This window comes from Sapajus apella, unplaced genomic scaffold (genome assembly GCF_009761245.1).
Source record: "Sapajus apella isolate SASKATOON/1434 unplaced genomic scaffold, GSC_monkey_1.0 scaffold43, whole genome shotgun sequence".
In the NCBI taxonomy this organism is placed as follows: domain Eukaryota; kingdom Metazoa; phylum Chordata; class Mammalia; order Primates; family Cebidae; genus Sapajus; species Sapajus apella.
The window spans coordinates 14,155,244-14,175,741 of NW_022436983.1; the positions used below are offsets into that span (position 1 = coordinate 14,155,244).

The following is a 20,498-nucleotide window of genomic DNA, read 5'->3' on the forward strand; positions in this document are numbered from 1 at the left end:
AGTTAGGGTGTAATATTGCCTCTTTTACCTTTTTTTTTTTTTTTTTTTTTTTTTTTTTTGGAAAGACAAGATCTTGCTATGTTATCCAGGCTGGTCTTATACTCCTGGACTGAAGCAACCCTCCCATCTCAGCTTCCCAAAGTGCTGGGATTACAGGCGTGTACCACCATGTCCAGATTGCACATTTATGTCTGTTTACACTTCTCTCAATTGCAAATGGCATCATGTGTGGTCTGTATTTGTGTACCTAAGTTTTGATATATTTTAACTTTTATAATAGATTTGTATATATTTTATGGCACTAAATGAAAAAGTAGACTAGTATCTACATATATTTCATGCATTCAAGACATACCTAAATTTGTCTTTTTTTGATAATTTTAGGCAGTGTGTCATTTGGGAGTTTTTTCAAGTTATCGCAATATTGAAAAAAATTTCCAAGATATTTATGAAAAAAATTATCATATAAATGAACCCTTTTTGTTCAAGGGTCAATTATAATAAATGGTCATGGAAGTTAAGGTTTACAAGTATCAACTTCATAAGCAGGTCTACAAAAGACTGAATAACCTGATGCTTTAGTAATTTTCCAAAATGGTAGGAGATGTATCTTTCCTAAGATATGTTATCAAATCATAATCTCCAACGTTTTCTCTACCACAAAGCCCCATAGCATAGTAATCTCCCCCATATTATAAGTACGTTTCACTACAGGAATAATTCTAAAAGCTGGGGGGGTGGGGGGAGGTGGGCAAAAAGAACAGATCAAGGAAGAAAGGTACATAATTCATTTTTGAAAATGAAGTGATCTTTGGCTGGGCATAGTGGATCATGCCTGTAATCCCAGTGTTTTGGCTAGGCGAGCAGATCACTTGAGGCCAGGAGTTCAAGACCAGCCTGGGTCAACATGATGAAACCCCATCTTTACTAAAAATATAAAAAATAGTTGGTGTGGTGGCCTGTGCCTGAGCCACTCGGGAGGCTCAGGCAGGACAATCACTTGAACCCGGGAGGCAGAGGTTGCAGTGAGCCAAGACTGTGCCACTGCACTTGCAGTCTTGCCTGGGTGACAGAGTGAGTGAGACTCCACCTCGAATTTGAAAAAAAAAAAAAATTGAGTGATTTTGATACACCACTCATTCCCTTTAAAGGTAGACAATTTTGACACGGCATCATGTATTTATTTTTAACCTATAGGGTTTACATGAAGATTATTAGGCATAATAGCTAGCCTATTTCTAAATATAGGGATATTCCTTATGCCTTATTGTCATCATCAAGAGCTGAGAGATTTGATACTGAGAGTAACAAAATTCTTCCTTCTTTCCCACTTTACTATGTAAGAACTAAAAGGGAACTCTCAGATTATTTCATGGAATTCCTCATTTTACGGATGAAAAACTAGGGGTTTTAAGAACTTAATGTTCTAACCCACTATTATAAATCTAAGTTACAGAGTGAAAACCAGCAGCAAGTGTTCTAGGGCTTCCTGATATCCACCCATGCACCTCCATCTGTGCACTGTGATCCTCTGCATGGACACATTCATCTATACATATACATATTTCCTAAATATGTGAGATATAAAATCTCTACTAGTTATCTCAGAAAATTTTAAGCCTTAAAAAGAATAGTTGCAAATTCCATTTACTTCTCATTACGGTAAAAACAGCTGTAGCAAAAATTTGTTTCTCCTCACAGAAATCTAATGCAGTTTCCTCAATTAACTTGTAGGTTGTGTCACAAATTTAATATAATGGCTGCCTCAGCATCCATTTTTAGGCCTGGCATACGTTTTTGAAACCCAGTTGTACCCTTTCACCTTTGGCCTACTTCAAACATTTCCTTCCTGTGTAGTTGCTTGCAACAGACATAACTTGTTCCTCAACTCACCGACCCAAAACACAATACATCCCACAGCTACTGACCATGATAAAACCTAATGGTTAACACCAGAGTCATATAAATAAGTTGACCCTTTGGGAGTGTTTTCTTTAAACTAGCAAATCTATAACTCCAGTGGGGAAGCCTAAGGGAGGACATGGACCTTAATAAAGGGATAGTCCCACAAGTCCTCTCTCTCACTCTCTCCACCTGCTGAGTGAGTTCCCTGCTGTCTTCAGAGCTCCCTTACCAGCCTCCCATCAGCACTGCTAACCTCTCTGGGGTTACTAAGTAGATAATTTTTTTCTGTTTTATGTATTTTGGTTTTACTTCCTCATTGTGTCTCACCTGACAAACACACCCAAATGTAACTGTTCCCTGGTCAGGGCTCTCTTGGTTTATGGCCACTCTTGACAGAGAGACCTCAAGACCAAATTAGATAAAAATCACAACAGCTTGATTGCTTGCCCAAATCAAACTCATTATCCCCCTCTTCAAAGTTCCCCATGTAAACTCAATATTATGTTTCACTATAAATAGAGGTATTTTTAAACTTTAAGAGGCATCCCTGACTCTCTCCCTTACATCTGGAGAAAACTTACTCCCCATTTACATATGTGCAGTACTGTGCAGGCATTAACGATAGCATCACCAATCATTTCCACAATGATCCCAATTTAGATGATAAATTACACGGTCATCCTTTTTAGAGTCCTTATTTAGTTAGTAAATAATTGCTGAACATCTCTTCAACTGCCTTCCTCTGCTTCAAGTAATTTCTCACCTGAAATATGATAATAATAGCCTTCCTTCATCTAATTTCCCATTTTTGCACATGCTGTTCCTCTGCCTAAATACCTTTTTCATTTTGTGAATACCCATGAAAGTCAGATCAAATGGCATCTCTGCGGTAAAGCCTTCTTAATATTAATAACAGATAATATTTGCTGAATACTCATTATGCACCAGGCACTGAACTTAAACAATTTTTCAGCATTTTATTTCATTTAATCCTCTCCGTATGATAGGTTTTACTTTTTAAATGTAGAAGCTAATGCCCTGGGAGAAAGTAATCAGGCTAAAGTTACAAAACTGAGTAGGTGCACAGACACTTGAAACCCAGTATGTCTGGTTCAAAGTGAAAGTTTTAAGCCTCTTCCGTGTTCAATTTTACCTGTACTACCACCATTAATGGGTCTCTGATATCTGTGCTACAATTCTGCCCCACTTGATCACCTCTGCACCAGTCAGATCTTAGTAACCGGTCTTCTGTTTCCCTTTAAAGAGCCTGGGACTTCTTGGTGATAGGGAAAGGCTTTGCTCTCCACAGCACATGCAATTATGTCTTAACTCAAAGCAGATACTGCAAGGCCAAAAGTACTACAGTATCTGCTGTTAAATCCTAAATTCTGATGCAGGGGGCTGTCTCATCTGCAGTCTTCTAACGAGACATGACTCTATTTATCTGAAATTATGTCAAAATTAAAAATTAATAAAACTGAAGTTAAATCTAATGAGTTTTCTTTGGCTGGCAGAGTGCTATTTTGTCAATGAAGTGCCAATTTTACACATAACTAAAGATTTCTAGCTTCTTCTGAAACACTGGGTCAACTTTTTTTTTTTGAGACAGAGTCTGTCTGTTGCCCAAATTGGAGTGCAGCAGCACGATCTCGGCTCACTTCAACCTCCACCTTCCAGTTCAAGTGATTCTCCTGCCTTAAACCTCCCAAGTGGCTGGGATTACAGGTGCCTGCCACCATACCTGGCTAATTTTTTTCTATTTTTAGTAGAGACAGGGTTTCACCATGTTGGCCAGGCTGGTTTTGAACTTCTGACCTTAGGTGATCTGTCCTCCTCGGCCTCTCAAAGTGCTAGGATTACAGGTGTGAGCCAATCACATCTGGCCTGAGTCAACAATTTTACACAATGTAACGATCAGGCAGCAACAACCATGTCCCTTAACCAAGGACACCCTCTCCCACTCTCTGTGTATCACTTTTCTTTTTCTTTTTTTTCAGACAGAGTCTTACGCTGTCACCCAGGCTGGAGTGCAAGAATGCAATCTCAGCTCATTGTAACCTCAGCCTCCAGAGTAGCTGGGATTACAGGCACCTGCCACCATGCCTGACTAATTTTTGTATTTTTAGTAGAGACGGGGTTTCACCACGTTGGCCAGGCTGGTCTTGAACTCCTGACCTCAGGTGATCCACCCGCCTCCCAGAGTGCTGGGATTACAGGCCTAAGCCATCGCACCTGGCCCTCTGTGTACCACTTTCTATGATGTTCCAGAAAATGAGGTCACATGTCAGTTGCCATCATCATGCTTGTGCTGCTGTTTTTCTTAATAATAAAATGAAATATATCTAGTACATATGTCTCTGTTAAAAAGCTATTCGTTCATTCCACGAATTTCATGCATTTGAATTTAAATACAAGTCATCTAATAAAATAAACTTATGCTTTATAACTGATGTGCACATCTCAATAAGAACTACCAACATTACAGTTATTGATTGATGGCCTTCATCTGCTGAAAGTGTACATTCAATTATAGAATGTGCTTTATAGAGAAATATACACTCATATTCAGAACCACAGTCTCTGGGGAAAGACAACAAAAAGATTTCTGTAGCTAAGTACAGAGGGATACCAGAAGAGGGTGGGACCGGGCTTGGAAGATTAAAGGAAACCAATCACACCCCACAGGGCATTAAGTGCAAAAAGACACATACATGTCTAAATTGAGAATTTAAACAGAAATCAGCAAAGGATTGTCTATCCTTTGTTTACCTGGCTTGACAGTAGCAACATTTTAATGTTTGAAAATACAGACTAAATTTTGACTGCACTGATCAACTAATCTCAAAGTTTTCCTATGGTGTACCCCCACCAAACAGAGCATACATACAGATTACTTCAATTTGGAACTTTTGTTGTCCCATGCTCACTTCCAGGGAAGAGACTAAATATAATGCCTTCTTAACCCTTCCAAAATTAGAATATTCCTAGGGGAGTAATGAGGAACAATGAAGAATTATTAACATGACCTTACAACTCACAAATCCAGATGGACATACATATGCATCTGGATAATTAAAGACTGAGATAACATCAGCCAGATACCAACATTTCCAAGAGAAAATACATATATATATATATATATATATATATATATATATATTTTTTTTTTTTTTGAAATGTTTTGAGACGGAGTTTCACTCATATTACCCAGGCTGGAGTACAATGGCGCGATATCTCGGCTCACCGCAACCTCCGCCTCCTGGATTCAGGCAATTCTCCTGCCTCAGCCTCCTGAGTAGCTGGGATTACAGGCACGCACCACCATGCCCAGCTAATTTTTTGTATTTTTAGTAGAGACGGGGTTTCACCGTGTTAACCAGGATGGTCTCGATCTCTTGACCTCGTGATCCACCCGCCTCGGCTTCCCAAAGTGCTGGGATTACAGGCTTGAGCCACCGTGCCCGGCCGAGAAAATATATTATTAGAACAAAGAACCAAATTTAAGCCTTTCTCAAATTCACAGACTTTCAAGGGGCTCTATACTCCAGCTATTTGTGACTTTGATATTTAAGAACATTTTATGAACTTTTTAAAATTTTTTTTTAAGATGGGGTTTCTCCATGATGGCCAGCCTGGTCTTGAACTCCTCAGGTGATCCACCCACCTCGGCCTCCCAAAGTGCTAGGATTACAGGTGTGAGCCACCGCGCCCAGCCTTGAACTTTTTATTTTTGTCTGTACTACTAAAGTTAAGTCAATAGTCTATCATTCTGAAATGCCCAATATATGATCATCCGTATCATTTATTTGTAAACTGGCCTCCAAGGAACCCCCTTACCATCCAGGCATAAAAGAGGAAAGAAAGCAGCCCCCTACTCTTTAACAGCTTCCTTTTATCTGTTTTTAGACACTAGGCTTTCATTTTAGACAATTTTTTTTTTAAGGCACAGGGTCTTGCTATGTTGCCCAAGCTGGGATCAAGGAATCCTACCGTTTAACCTCCCAAATAGCTGGGACTACAGGCATGTGCCACTGTACCTGCACCTGGCTTCACTTTAGATAACTTTTAAGATCTGAAAATCATGTATCTCTAAATCATTTATCAAAATTTAAAGTAACACAGTAATGAAATACAAATCTCTTATTTTTAAGACGGAGTCTCTCTCTGTTGCCCAGGCTGGAGTGTGGAGTGCAGTGGCGTGATCTCAGCTCACTGCAGCCTCAGCCTCCTGGGTTCAAGCGATTCTCCTGCCTCAGCCTCCAGAGAAGCTGAGATTACAGGCATGTGTCACCATGCCCAGCTAATAGGGAGGCATCTTTGAACATCAAATCCCCTGTGGATACCAAGGGATGATTGTAATTAAAGAAGACACTCTCCACTCAAGAAATTCATGTATGTAGATCTAAAAGGTAAGAAGTATACCTGTTATGCATCCTAGTATGTTCTCAATAACACAGGCAATCATCTCAAGCAACGCTGTTTGGTAAAAATGCTAAATTCTCAACCTTAATGTTTGCATTAACGAAGTGTGCAGCACTTAAATCCTAAGGTTCCATGTGAAATGTGAAATACTCATTTAATGATGAGGTTTCCACAAGAATGCAGCTCCTTCTGGTGTCATGCAATAGTTCATTAAGAAGAGTGGCAGCACCTCCCTGTGCTCTGATTGTGAAGACAATACATAAAATATATTACCAATACAAATTTAAAAATATCGTAATTTGCAAAGAGAAAAAAACACATCTGTTTAAATACCATTTAGATGTTCGAGGCTGTGAGACAATTGATGGAAATGAATAGTACAGAAAGTGGCTATAGAAAAAAGAAGAGTTCAGTAGAGATTAGTGAACAAATAGTGCCATTCATTATAGCTCACTCTGTCTTACCTGAGGAGGAGTAGGTGTGGGCGTGGGTCTTCCTATGGGTGGAGTAGGATTCCTGCTGCCACCTCCAGACATAATCTCCTCTGTTATGTCTTTACCTCCCTGGTTTGGATCTCGAATTCTTATCTATAAGGTTAAATAAAATGGCATATGTACAGATCAGTGTCTGTGTAGCAAATTTACAAGCATACAAGTAAGTTAAAGGAGCAAATTGGGAAACCTGTCAAATATCAAAAGTGACAATCACCACATTTGACTTAATTTCAATCACAGATCCATCAGATAAATTTAGGCCATCAGCTCTGACATGAACTAATTAGAATAACAAGCTAAAATAAAACCTAGTTGGCTGGATTTCTAGGTCAAAAAGGCAAACTATTAATATTTATATTTGTTTCATAAGAACCTGTCAGACTGATTTTATTTACAATACTTAACATATAAGTTTCATAAAATACTTTTAATATATGAAAGTTACTGCACAAAGTAAAGTTTTGGGGGATTTTTGTTTTGTTTTTTCTTTTTGTTTTTTGAGACAGAGTCTCATTGTGTCACCCAGGCTAGAGTGGAGTGGCACAATCTTGATTCACTGCAAACTCCACTGCCCAGGTTCAAGCGATTCTCACACCTCAGCCTCCTGAGCAGCTGGGACTACAGCTGCTGATTTTTTTTGTGCCCACCACCACACCCGGCTGATTTTTTTTTTTATTTTTAGTAGAGACAGGGTTTTGCCATGTTGGTCAGGCTGGTCTCAAACTGCTGACCTCACCTGCCTCAGTCTCCCAAAGTACTAGGATTACAGGCATGAGCCACGGTGCCCAGCCTAGAATAAAGTTTTAAATGCTGTAAATGATTCTCTGAAGTTCTTTAACAAAATAAAAAATAAAAATACCCTATGAGTTAGGAATAATTTATCCTGAAAACAACTTTATGTACATATATAAGAATGGTCACTGCAATCATGCCTTTTTCAGCAAAGACTGGAAAAAGGTCAACTGAGAACAGAATATCTCACAAATTATCTTATGTTCTTACAATTAAATATTTAACAATCAGTAAAAAGAATGAGGCAGATCTACATGAACTGACACAGAATAATGATTAAGATGCACTGGTAGGTGAAAAAAATGCAATAAGCGAGTAAGTACAAAAGTGTGTATGGTCTCATTTTTTTTAAAAGGCTACCTATGGTTACAGATAGAGTTGAGTCAGTAGAGTTGGTGCTGTAAAGGAGATGAGTATCTGGGTCTGGGCATTCTATTCTGCGAGACTGCTAAGATATAAAGGGCCCACTGTTGTTCATTACCACCATACCTTAATCAAGGCAGTCCACATTTCTTGAGAATTTCAAGGAATTCACTAATGAAACTATCAGGATCTAGAAGCTTTTAGGGGAGTCCTTCAATCAAGACTTCTAATGCCAGCTATTGTTCAGGTATAGAAAATTATTTCTAATACAGTTTTAAGTATAACTTTAATTCATTTATTTTACTTTCTTCTTCGGAATTATCTATGACTACTGTTTTCCAGTTTCATTATTTCTTCTATTCATTTTTCTGCATTCTGAGAGTGTTCTTCAAGTCCAACTTCTATCATGCTGATTCAACATTACCAAAGCATAGTTTCTTGACTGTAGGGTCCTGATACACTGTCATATCCCGTTCATTATGATACATGCACAGGTAATTTGTTGCTAATCATAAAAACAAGTTTTAAACCAAAGTCTTGAACCTCATTATTATTTTCTTTGTTTGTTTCCTTGAGATAGTTTCACACTGTCATCCAGGCTGGAGTGCAGTGGCACAACCTCGGTTCACTGCAACCTCTGCCTCCTGGTTTCAAGTGATTCTTGCGCCTCAGCCTCCTAAGTAGCCGGAATTACAGGCATGAGCCTCCACACCTGGCTAATTTTTGTATTTTTAGTAGAGACGGCGTTTTACCATGTTGGCCAGGCACTCCTGACCTAAGATGATCTGCCCACTTTGGTCTCCAAAGCTCTGGGGAACAGGTGCGAGCCACCAAGCCCAGCCTGAACCTCATTAATTTTTATTAAGTTAGAGTAACTCAGGAGTATTGCTATAAGTCACCCCACCTATCTTACCTGTGTGAATGTGGGAGACTCTCTTGAATATAAAGATCACCCATTTTGTGTGTTCTGTTGGGTAAGAAATTGCAAGCCACTCTGCTAAAATGTTCTGGAATTTGACTTTTATATTACTACACTCCAATTCTCTTGGGCCTGCCTCATTAGACAAAGACAAAGCCCTTCTAGCTTATGAAAAACAATTAGAATACAAGGTCTAAACTGTTTTTTGTTTCTTAAAAGATATTTATTCCACAGGAAGGATTTTTCTTGCTATCCTTAATACTTTGGTTCTATTTCTCTCGTGCTATTTTTTTCTTCTGTCAATTCATACTTGAATGGAGAGCTGATTAAGACTGGTGTTGGCCAGGCACGGTGGCTCACAACTATAATTCCAGTGCTTTGGGGGAGCCGAGGCTGGCAGATTGTCTGAGCTCAGGAGTTCAAGACCACCCTGGGCAACATAGCGAAACCCCACTTCCACTAAAATACAAAAAATTAGCCGGGCATGGTAGCGTGAGCCTGTAGTCCCAACTTACTTTGGAGGCTGAGGCATGAGAATCCCCTGAGCCCCAGAGGCAGAGGTTGCCGTGAGCTGAGATACCACTGTACTCCAGCTTGGGCTACAGCGTGAGACTCCATCTCACAACAAACAAACAAAAAGACTGGTTAAAGGAGAGTCTAGAACTGAGAACTGAGCTTGAATTCCTCACACTGAGTAAAACCTTAGCACACTAAATAAACCCTCCCAGTTCTAAAGGTGGAGCACATGTTATCATGTAGCATAACTAGCCCAGTGAATAATTAAAGATGATATTGTGCAAATGGTAGGAACAACTTCTAATTGCATGCCCATACAAATCCTCCAGGTCAAGTGGTGTAAATATAAGGGAAGAATTAAAAAAAAAAAAAAAAAAAAAGGGCACAGTAATTTGTGAATTGAGATGAAAAATGACTGGGTGAACTTATCCAATAAATAAATAGATTTTAGATTTAAAATAAGAAAAAATAACAAAGATCTCTTACAGTTTTTTTCTCTCTCTTGGCTGGAGGGGGCTGTTGCTGCGTAGGCACTATGATGGGTGCTGACTGATACACTGGCTGACTTGGGTAAAAAGGAGTTCCTAAAAAATTAGAAAAAATTAAATAGACATTCAGTTATTTTGTCAAACACTACAGAACTATCAATGACACTGTGTCTCTGCATAATCCCTTTAAAAAGGTAAAAACAAAAATACTAAGCATTCTTATTCATCTCTTTCCACTGGCTCTCCTCCAGTTACTAAAGTGGTTAAGAAATTATTCCCAAAATGTGTAATGTCTTCAAACATGCACAAACATCAAATATGAAAACCACTAAATACCCAGTTCCTACAGATTCACACCATAGTTATCTTCCTAAAACATGGATCATGCTATAGTGTTGCGTTAAAAAAATATTATTTTGGAATGGGCCTGCTACATGCAATCATGACTCACACATAAGGATGTATGTGTATGTTTGTTTATGGGTTTGGTCAGAGGCAGAAGAGAATATATCTGGTCATTCTGGACAGCAGGGGTGATCTAATTCTTCTCTTTACTTATGGGGAATTACTACTATAGGGAGGTATACAAAGAATTAGCAAATTTTCTAATGCTGGGGGTAGAAAAAGGGCTGAGAACATATAGCCTAAAGATAAAGTCCAGAATTCAAAGAATCCAGGTTCCAAACTACATTTTCTACCATTCTTGAACCCACACCATTGTTATAGCTATAACCTACTCCTAAACTCCTATCCTTTGAGTACACCAATCTCTTCAACTTTGACTATCTGGCCCATCTGCCTGAAATTATCTTCTTCCCCTACTCCTTGTACTGTCAATGAGCTGTTTTTAACTTTCACAACTTAAGACTAATTATTATAATTACTCTGAAGCCAGAGTGTTTGGAGTAGAGGTGTGGAGAAGGGGTCAAATACTGGATGGTTTAAAGGTAGAGCCTATAGATTTGCTGATGAATTGGATACTGGTGTGAGAGAAAGAGGACTCAAAGAAAACTCTTTTGGTTTTATGCCTGAGCAAGTGAAAGAATAGAGATACTATTTACTAAGATGAGAAGATGAGGAAAGCTGAAGGAATACAGTTTGGGGCAGAAAAATCAAGAGTTCAATTTTAGACATATCAAGATTTGGGTGCTTATCAGATCTTCAAATAGAGATATCAAGTGGTTAGGAAGTGACACAAATCTGGAGTCAGAGGATAGGTATGAGTTACAGTTATCCACCAGATTATAAACAACATTTAAACAAGACTAGATAACTCAGGAAATGAATACAGATAGAAATCGAGGAAATTATTCAAGAATGAGGGGTGTGCTTAACCACATCAAATGGTGCTAAAGAGGTCAAATAAGATTTTTCAAAGTAGAAATCATCAGTGACCTTGACAAAGGTTGTTTGAGCAGAGAGGTGAGGAGTGTGAAGCCTGATCTGAGTGGACTCAACAGTGAAAGAGAACACAGAAAATGAAAACTGTGAGTATAAAATACTTTTCTTAAAAATGTTACTGTAAAAGAAAAACAGAAAAATAGAGCTATAACTGGATAGAAATATGGAATCAAAAATACTCTCCTCAATACGTCAATGAAACAGTGTGCCCATATACAGAAGACACTATTCCAGCAGAGGAAGGGGGGAAACTGTCAGTGTGGGGAGAAAAAAAAAAGAGAATTGCTAGAGTAATAGCCTTAAATGGGTATAGGATGGGATCTAGTATACACTTAAAAGACTGGCTTCCCATAGGAGCATGGATAATTGATTCACCATAACAAGAAGGAAAAAAATATGTACGAGGGTAGTTAACACAGGTAAAATCTTTGATACTAAGTAAACAGTCAAGTAAGGTTGGCTCACTTTCATTGTCACCATCAACATTCCCACTACCACCATAATAACACCTTTCAAGTGTAAATTTCTAGGAAGCACTATGATTTGCAGTACTAGAATTCTGCAGGTATCAATCAGGTTGGCTGATCAGACTTGGAAAAGATCTAAGCAGAGAGCATGACTATGATTTCAGTAAGTTCGTTGTAAAAAGATCAAAAAGAAAAAAGTCTCAGTAATTATTTAACAATGCGTGAACTATTCTCAAAGCAGAGCTCAAATCAGCAATCACGTGCTACTTTATTACATCACTGGCTCAAAAATTAATTCAGAAAACAAACCCCGAAAACTAGTTTCAAATGCTGCCAGGCAAGCAACATATTCTGCTCACTTCACCATATTTTTTGAGGTAAGCGAAATAAGATCCAAAAGCTGATCTCTTAACACACACACACACACCCCCCCCCCCCCCCCCCCCAGATTCTTCTCATGAAACAATTTTGAGCCAACATGACTGGGGAAGAGCCTGGTATATCACACTAACCCAATGGATAGTGCTGAATAAACATGGCAGAACAAGATAATCTCAGTATAGTGGAATCGAACGCAATTAGCAAAACATTAAGTCTTCTTAACTGTGGACTCTAGCAGAGCAGAAAATCTGCCCTACCAAATAGTAGTCTTCTTTCATAAGCTAGTCAGAAACATCTAAAAACATGTTTTAGGCTGGGCGCGGTGGCTCACGCCTGTAATCCCATCACTTTGGGAGGCAATGTGGGCAGATCACCTGAGGTCAGGAGTTCAAGACCAGCCTGACCAACATGGAGAAGCCTCGTTTCTACTAAAATCAAAAATACAAAATCAGCCAGGCATGGTGGAGTGCACCTGCAATCCCAGCTACTACAGAGGCTGAGACAGGAGAATCGCTTAAACCTGGGAGGCAGAGGTTGTGGTGAGCCAAGATCGCACCATAGCACTCCAGCCTGGGCAACAAAGAGGGAAACTCCGTCTCAAAGAAAAAAGTTTTACTCTACTAGAAATGTGAGTAAGTTTTGCATACCATTTATTAATTAGGTAAGTTAATTAACGTCTTTGGACCTCAGATTTCTTATGCACAGAATGACGTAAATTTGTCTAGATCAAGGATCTGTTAACTACAGACTAAGAGCCAAATCTAGCCCACCACTATTTATTTTTTTAATAAATTGGAAGATACCCACGTACAGTCATCTATCAACTGTCTATGGCGGATTTTACATCACAGTGGCACAGCTGAACAGCTGCAACAGAGACACATTTACTACCTAGCTCCTTACTGAAAAAAGTTTACTGATCCCAGTTCTAAATCAGTGGTTCCCAAACCTCAGTCTACATAAAAAGTGTCAATGATGTATGGCAAAATTCACACAATAATAATAATGAAATACAAACACACATACACATAGAGACAGGTTTAACAAGTTAAAATTTTTATAAAGGACTGCTCCTATTTTGAAATCATTTCACTCCTACACTTTTGTTGTTAAAACGTGAAATGATACTGGCAGTAAATGGCAGTTTTTTTTAAAAGCTCTTACTGGCAAAATTGTTAATAGTCGTGTGTGTGTAGAGTAAAATACTTGTCTATGACATGGAACCAATGGTACAGTCAATATTTAGATAAACATAAGCACAATAGCCAACGAACTTAAGAAACTGAAAGGCAGGAAGAATATCTTAACACCTGTATTCCACAAAATAACTGGCACATTGCCTGTCTTCTAAAAAACATTCAAAACCTTGAATTTTCCACAAAAACAATAAACATGGCCAGGCGTGGTGGCTCATGCCTGTAATCCTAGCACTTTGAGTGCCCAACACAGGTGGACTGTCTGAGCTCAGGAGTTCGAAACTAGCCTGGGCAACATGGTGAAAGCCCATCTCTACTAAAACACCAAAAATTAGCAGGGTGTGGAGGCATGTGCTTGCAGTCCCAGCTATTCAGCAAGCTGAGGTAGAAGAACTGCCTGACCCCGGGAGGCAGAGGTTGCAGTGAACTGAGATCATACCACTGCACTCCAGCGTGGGCTACAGAGCGAGATTCTGAGAGAGAAAGAAAGAAAGAAAAGAAAAAGGAAAGGGGAAGGGGAACGAAGAGGGAGGGAGGGAGGGAGGGCGGGTGGGCGAAAGAGAGAGACAGATAGTGGTTAAATATCCAAGTCAGCAAAGAAAAATAAATTTATCCCACAATATACCAAGAGCAGTAATAATGTTAGGATACAACCAAATCACCAAACACAGTATTAGCTCTGCAGAAATTCACTGAATTGAATTTGGAATGCCAAATTTTCTCACCTTCACACACCACAGTGAGAGACAGACACCACAGATTCCTTGAGCTCTTATGACCTAAATGAGATGTCCAAGCCCCATAGAAACTCAGGAAAAGAATGAAAACAAAACAACAGAGGAGGGGAAAATGAAATGGTAGAGTGAGAAAGGGGAGTATACTGAGTTGAAGCAAGGGTGAATGGGGCCTTTTACTCCTGTAAATTTTCAATCTTTTTTTTTTCTTTACCAACGTTACTGCCACCACTAACCAATACCTAATTTTTCCATCTTGGGCCATCACTCCCTAGGTTCACCTAGAAATAATTTCAGTCTCTATCAGGTAGTTTTCTGATAATAACAAGCATCAAAATGTTTCAGAAACACTAATAGGAGAAAAACTGAAAAGTTTACATTGAGCAAACGCTACTCATAGTGATTTTGCCTCAAAACTGTAGAAATACTGATGAGCTATACTTTCGCAGCAGAATTCAATGGTCTTTGTTTATAGTACTTCAATGAAGGTAGAAATATTCTTTGAGAATCATTATTGAAGAGTTCAACTGAGTACAGGAATAAAATGTTAGTATGCTAGAGTGAACTCTAAAGCTGAGAATGTAGAGCTAAAACCTTTGGAGAAAAGACCATTCAACTCACACACAAATTCCAGCAGGAGGGCACGAAGGAACAAATCACAGGATTCAATCCATGCCAGCTCTGTCCAAGGACAGTTCTCTTTCCCAGAACAGAGAATTCCTCTATCAGAACATGGAACTATGATCACATCTTCATAGTTGCTTCTAATCTGAACCCGAGATTAGGACAAGAGAGGTGGTAGAGGAAAAGGAAGGTATCTGACACAGAGGGAAATGAACAACTGGGAATGGAAAGGTAAGAGAAGGAGAGATACCAAGAGGAAACAGAAAGGTGAAATGTTTGTGACTTCTAGACCACAAGGCCAAGATAGCTGCCCTAAGACAGTAAAGTCTGAAGGAGCTGTAATTGATGGGAACTATTAGACCAGAACTTTTACTCTGATAAAAGGATATTAATAGTGATAAATTTTAAAGCTAAAATATCCGTCCAAATGATTAAAATAATGCAAATTTCCATAGAGAACTAGATAATTATAATGCATTCCAAAAATGGAATATTATGTAGCTTTTAAAAGAAATGAGAGAAGTTCTATAGATAATGAAATAGAAAGATGCCCATGAATATACTATGAGAGGAAAAAAATAACGAGGAAGTTTTATTATTTCAAGTATTATAAATATTCTGTGTCAATTTGAGTTAAAAAATTTAAATACAAATAAAAAAATACATATCAAACTGTTAAATGTTATTTCCTTAAAGGGTGGGAAGGGAGAGAAACTGGTTATTTCAGCTTTATGCACTCTATATTATTTAAATTTTATCATTAATTTAGTTACTTTCATAATGAAATAAATTATTTTAAGATTATTGGCTGGGCGCAGTGGCTCACACCTGTAATCCCAGCACTTTGGGAAGCCAAGGCCAGTGGATCACCTGAGATCAGGAGTTCAAGGCTAGCCTGACCAACATGGTGAAACCCCGTCTCTTCTAAAAATACAAAAAATCAGGCATCAGGCACAGTGGCTCACGGCTGTAATCCCAGCACTTTGGGAGACCAAGATAAGTGGATCACAAGGTCAAGAGATCGAGACCATTCAGGCCAACTTGGTGAAACTCTGTCTCTACCAAAAATACAAAAATTAGCCGGGCATGGTAACAGGCGCCTCTTGGGAAGCTGAGGCAGGAGAATCGCTTGAACCGGGGAGGCAGAGGTTGCAGTGAGCTAAGATCGCGCCACTGCACTCCAGCCTGGGCCACAGAGTGAGATTTAGTTTCGGAAAGAAAAAAAAAAAAAAAAAATTAGGCGGGTGTGGTGGTGGGCGCCTGAAATCCCAGCTACTAGTGAGGTTGAGGCAGGAGAATCGCTTGAACCCAGGAGGTGGAGGTTTCAGTGAGCTGAGATTGCACCACTGCGCTCAGGTCTAAGCAACAAGGGAGAAATTTTGTCTCAAAAAAAAAAAAAAAAAAAAAGATTATTTTTCTAATATTAAGAAAAGCAGAGATACATTATTTTAACCTAGATGATAAACTGCCCAGTTGATGGCTGCTGTATCTGCATGAGAATTTACCAGGGAAGGAAGAATATCTATGAAAGGGAACACACATCAATAATATCTGAGATATAATTATACCTAAACAGACTTTATTTTGATAAAAATGAATAAAAATGGTATATATCTAATAGAAATAAAGCCAAAATGTTATAATATAGTATATTCAAATCTGCACATTATGTCCCTACTAGAAAACTCATCATTACTGTTTCTATACATATTGTGCAATAGTATTAAGAGCTATAAAGACAGCTGGCACAGACTTACAGCAGGAAATTTAATTATGACATTTTCTGAGTAAAGTAATCTGCAGAATAGCTAAGTAAAAAGCAGATTACTATTCAGTAAGACATCTTTAAAATGATTTTGTAAATTAAGACCAACTGTATTCCCATTCCAACATAGAAATGAAAAGAAGATATTGTCCATTTTAGCGTGTTTATGCTGATTGATAATCCCATTGTTTTCCATTTTGAAAAGTCTAGATAGTAACACCCAGTGTTATTCTTAAAAATAATTTTACTTGGATTTTAAGTTTTCAGAATAAGGACCTATAATGAAGGCACTAGAATTACATGAAAATGGTGACAAAGGTAAATCCAAGGGTTACACAAGGAAAACTTCAACAGCACTTACAATACTCTGTCAACGATTGGGTGAGATGTATATATAGCATAACTTTTAAACTCACATATATGTAACACATTGTTCTGAAAATATCAAATTTCATAGTAACAGTACAACTTAATAAAGCTGAGTTAAATAAATATAATATTTGAGACATTTAGTGAGGTTATATAAAATGTAGTATTAATCCCTTATCTGTAATTTCTGTTACCAGCGGTCAACCACAGTCTGAAAATATTAAACAAAAGATTCCAGAAATTAACAATTCATAAGATTTAAATTGTAAGCCATGCTGAATAGCATGATACAATCGTGCACTATCCTGCTTCCTGTCACCAGCAACATGAATCATCCCTTTATCTAGTGTATCCATGCTGTATACAAGTCAATTAGTCACTAAGCAGCCCTCTTATCAGATTAAAAAAAAAAAAACCCATGGTGTATATATAGGGTACTATCTGAGGTTTCAGACAACCACTGGGGGTCTTGGAATGCATTTCCTGAGGGTAAGTGAAAACCACTGTATTATCACTTTGAAATGGCAGTTTCCCAAGACAATATGGAGGTAACAGAAAGCTTTCCCCTTCGCTAAAAGAAGTAAAGCCACAAAACATTTGGTTGCTTTGCCTATTTTACCTCAAAACTGAAGAAAACCTTTCTTGGGCTACCTGAATCAAATCAATTTTGCTGTAAAGATTCTTAACTGAGACAATCCCAATTTTAGGAACTGCATAATGGATAAATTACCATGTTAAAATAAGATTATTTAATATGCTTTTGCTTTGCTGTTAATAGGTCAATGCTTATTGAACCTCAAAAACTTAATTTTTCTAGTATCTACTAATTGTATTCCCTACTATTCACCTTCCATGGAATAAAAGAAATGTAATATGCAATAAAAATTTGTTCAATAAAATAAGTAATTTTCACCACTTTTAGTTCAGCATTGGCTCATGTGCCCAATATAAGCTTGGCATTTGCTTCTCTAAATTAAAAACACTTTTAATTTTTCAAGGCATTTTCATTGGAACTAATACCCAAAACCTCCCCCATGCCATAGATCTTATCACAATTTTGCAGAAAAGGAATGACACGTTCACTGAGTTATATTCAGTTATCCCATGTATATTCTCCAAGTGCCTGTCAGTCACTGACTGGGAATATAGCAGTGAACAAAACAAAAATCTCCATCTTCATGGAAACTGCATTCTAGTAAAACAGACAGACATTAACAAAATGTTTAAGTTGTAAGGTGGTAGTAAATGTTTGGAGAAAAAGAAATCATGAAAGGAAGGTAAGGTATATTCACAGCATTGACAAAAATCCAGTAAAAATCTAGGTAACAGTGAACTGGTGGAAGATGTCAGAACTCTGAAACGTGGTTCTTTCCAGTAGGATTACCAGCTTTTTCAGAAGGTGTTATTAACTAAATATATTTCTATAATACTTTTCTTCTAAGCCACTCTCTAAGAAGTAACTGTTAAAGCTGGGTGGAGTGGCATGTGCCTGTAGTTCCAGCTATCTGGGAAACTAAGGCAGGATGATTGCTTGAGCCCAGGAGTTTAAGATCAGCCTGACTAATGTAGTCAATACTCCCATTTCTTTTCTTTTTTTTTTTTAAAGTAGCTTTCAATAAAGAACTGTTAGCAGCATGTTATTTAAAAATCCTTCCTACCTCACTGTATAAACTGACTCACCAACCAACAAAATTAAATAAACACAAAAAACTGGCACAAGTTTCTTGACTTTTCCTACTTACCATAAGCATTGGGGAAGTCCCCAGGTCCTGGTCCAGGATAAAAAGGACCTGGCCCCGGCGGTTGAACTGGATATTGCTGTGGAGGCCCAACATAAGGAGGGCCACTATGACGATACTAGAAAAGAGAAAGTATGAACACTTAGAAATAATATAGTATCTGGGGGGAGAAAACATAATGAAATGAAGGAGGAGGAGGAGGAGGAGAAGGAGGAGGAGGAGGAGGAGGAGGAGGAGGAGGAGGTGGAGGTGAGGGGGAGAGGAGGAGGGGGAGGGAAGGAAGAAGGAAGAAAGAAAAAGAAGAAGAAGAAAGTAGCTTACTACAGAAAGTAAAGTTATCTGTGTAAGAGAATCATTTAAATGAGGCAAAGCCACTGGGTCAAATGCATTCAAAATGCTTGCTTGCCATTAAGATACAATGACAATGGAGAGAAAGGTGCAGCTTAGTAAAGCCATACATATCAGTGCACAGGCAGACATCGGCTCACTGTAAAATTATCTTGGGCTGGTTAACTTTTCAATGACATTAAAAGATGTCAGGAACAGCATAATCACTGAGTCCATTTTAGAGCAGTTGGTTGTGGAGAAGGGATGTGAGAAAGCAAGGAGATAAAAACAATTTCTCTATCACTTAAAAAAATTTTAAGTTAATATGTAGAAATATCTTCACATAGCATAATAAAAAATCACAATATGGCTAGATTTGTAACCAACAAAAGAGTTCACACATCACCAAAAACTAATACCATAATTCATCCTCCCAGCTCCCTCTAAGAAGAATCTGGGTTAATTCCCACTCTACTGCTGGACCACCTAGGCCTCAAAGATACTTTACCTGTGGTATACAGTACTGAGGACCCTGGGGCACTGGGTACGGCATGGGCAGATGGTTAACCATCATGATGTGCTGATTAGCCTGATACACTGCAGTGGGTGTCTGTGCACCAGGACGAATGGAAGGACTGCTGTTCGGGATGGTAGCTCTAGGAGGCTGTATTTGAGGCCTCTGGAAAAACTGGAAAAAGGAGAAAAAAATTTTTTTTTTTTTTTTTTTTTTTTTACAAAGGGGAATATATAAATTTGACTGTCTCCTTTTCTTCACTAATAGAAATCTGGTCAACTTGAATTATAAATACAATATGCATAAAAAGAATAAATTACCTATTGCTGGGTTCCCAAAAATATACCACATTAGGGCAAGCTCTTATCAGTATCATCACATATTTGAAAACAGTAGGGTAGTTTCAACTTTTAAGTTTTGGCTATTTTAAAATACAAATTCTATACCATAATTATTAGTTTTAAAATGTATAATAAAGTATAACAAAAGTAGCTGGTAATTCTCTATTATATAAAAGAACTGACTCTGATAAACAGTAAGTGGTTCGTTATCAACTCATTAAAAATTAAAAGTAGTCTCCTAAAAGACTGCTGCTCAAGTAATTTATAAAATACTTAGAAGAAGAAGGAATCTCTTTGATCATAAAATATTTACCCAGTCCATCAGGGTCAAGCTAAATTAAACCATCTGTACACTTGTCACATGCCAAACTAAGCAGTTTTTTTCCTCTCCAAAAGGTGGCACAATCCAATACTAAGCTGAGTCAAATTTTGCTTTCTAGAATAGTCTGCAATAAAAGTGGACAATCTAGACAGGCCTAAGAATGATCTAGAATGAGCAGAGTTCAAATCTCTCAAATGGCAATGAGTACCGTATTTATAATTTTCACTGCAGGCTTAAAAGCCTTGAAACAATATAACAATAGTAAATGTCCAATGTGAATGTATCCATTCATCAGCAATCAATTTCATTGTAATAATAATAAGCAGACTGAGTTATAAAGAGGCCATGCAGAACCAGTAGTTTGTTACCTGGATAGGTCTGAATCCTCCCTTCAAATATGAAGCAAGAAAGCAGCAGGA

General features: G+C 38.1%; 1 protein-coding gene across 16 annotated transcripts in view; it reads right to left on the bottom strand.

Moving 5' to 3' along the window:
* EIF4G3 (eukaryotic translation initiation factor 4 gamma 3) overlaps nt 1-20,498 on the bottom strand; it is a 206,002-nt gene that overhangs the window by 163,388 nt on the left and 22,116 nt on the right. For 9 of the 16 annotated variants that reach the window (XR_004275933.1, XM_032301197.1, XM_032301186.1 and 6 more), the window contains 5 exons: nt 20,448-20,468; nt 19,411-19,590; nt 18,579-18,693; nt 9,898-9,995; nt 6,792-6,914 (listed from right to left, as the gene is read on the bottom strand). Coding sequence is in view for 15 of the 16 variants with exons in the window: in XM_032301197.1 (XP_032157088.1) it covers nt 6,792-6,914; nt 9,898-9,995; nt 18,579-18,693; nt 19,411-19,590; nt 20,448-20,468 (537 nt within the window). In the remaining variant the exon portion in view is untranslated. Of the gene's footprint in view, nt 1-6,791; nt 6,915-9,897; nt 9,996-18,578; nt 18,694-19,410; nt 19,591-20,070; nt 20,405-20,447; nt 20,469-20,498 lie in introns of those variants that run through there. The other 7 variants (XM_032301191.1, XM_032301190.1, XM_032301187.1 and 4 more) reach the window with 2 other exon arrangements.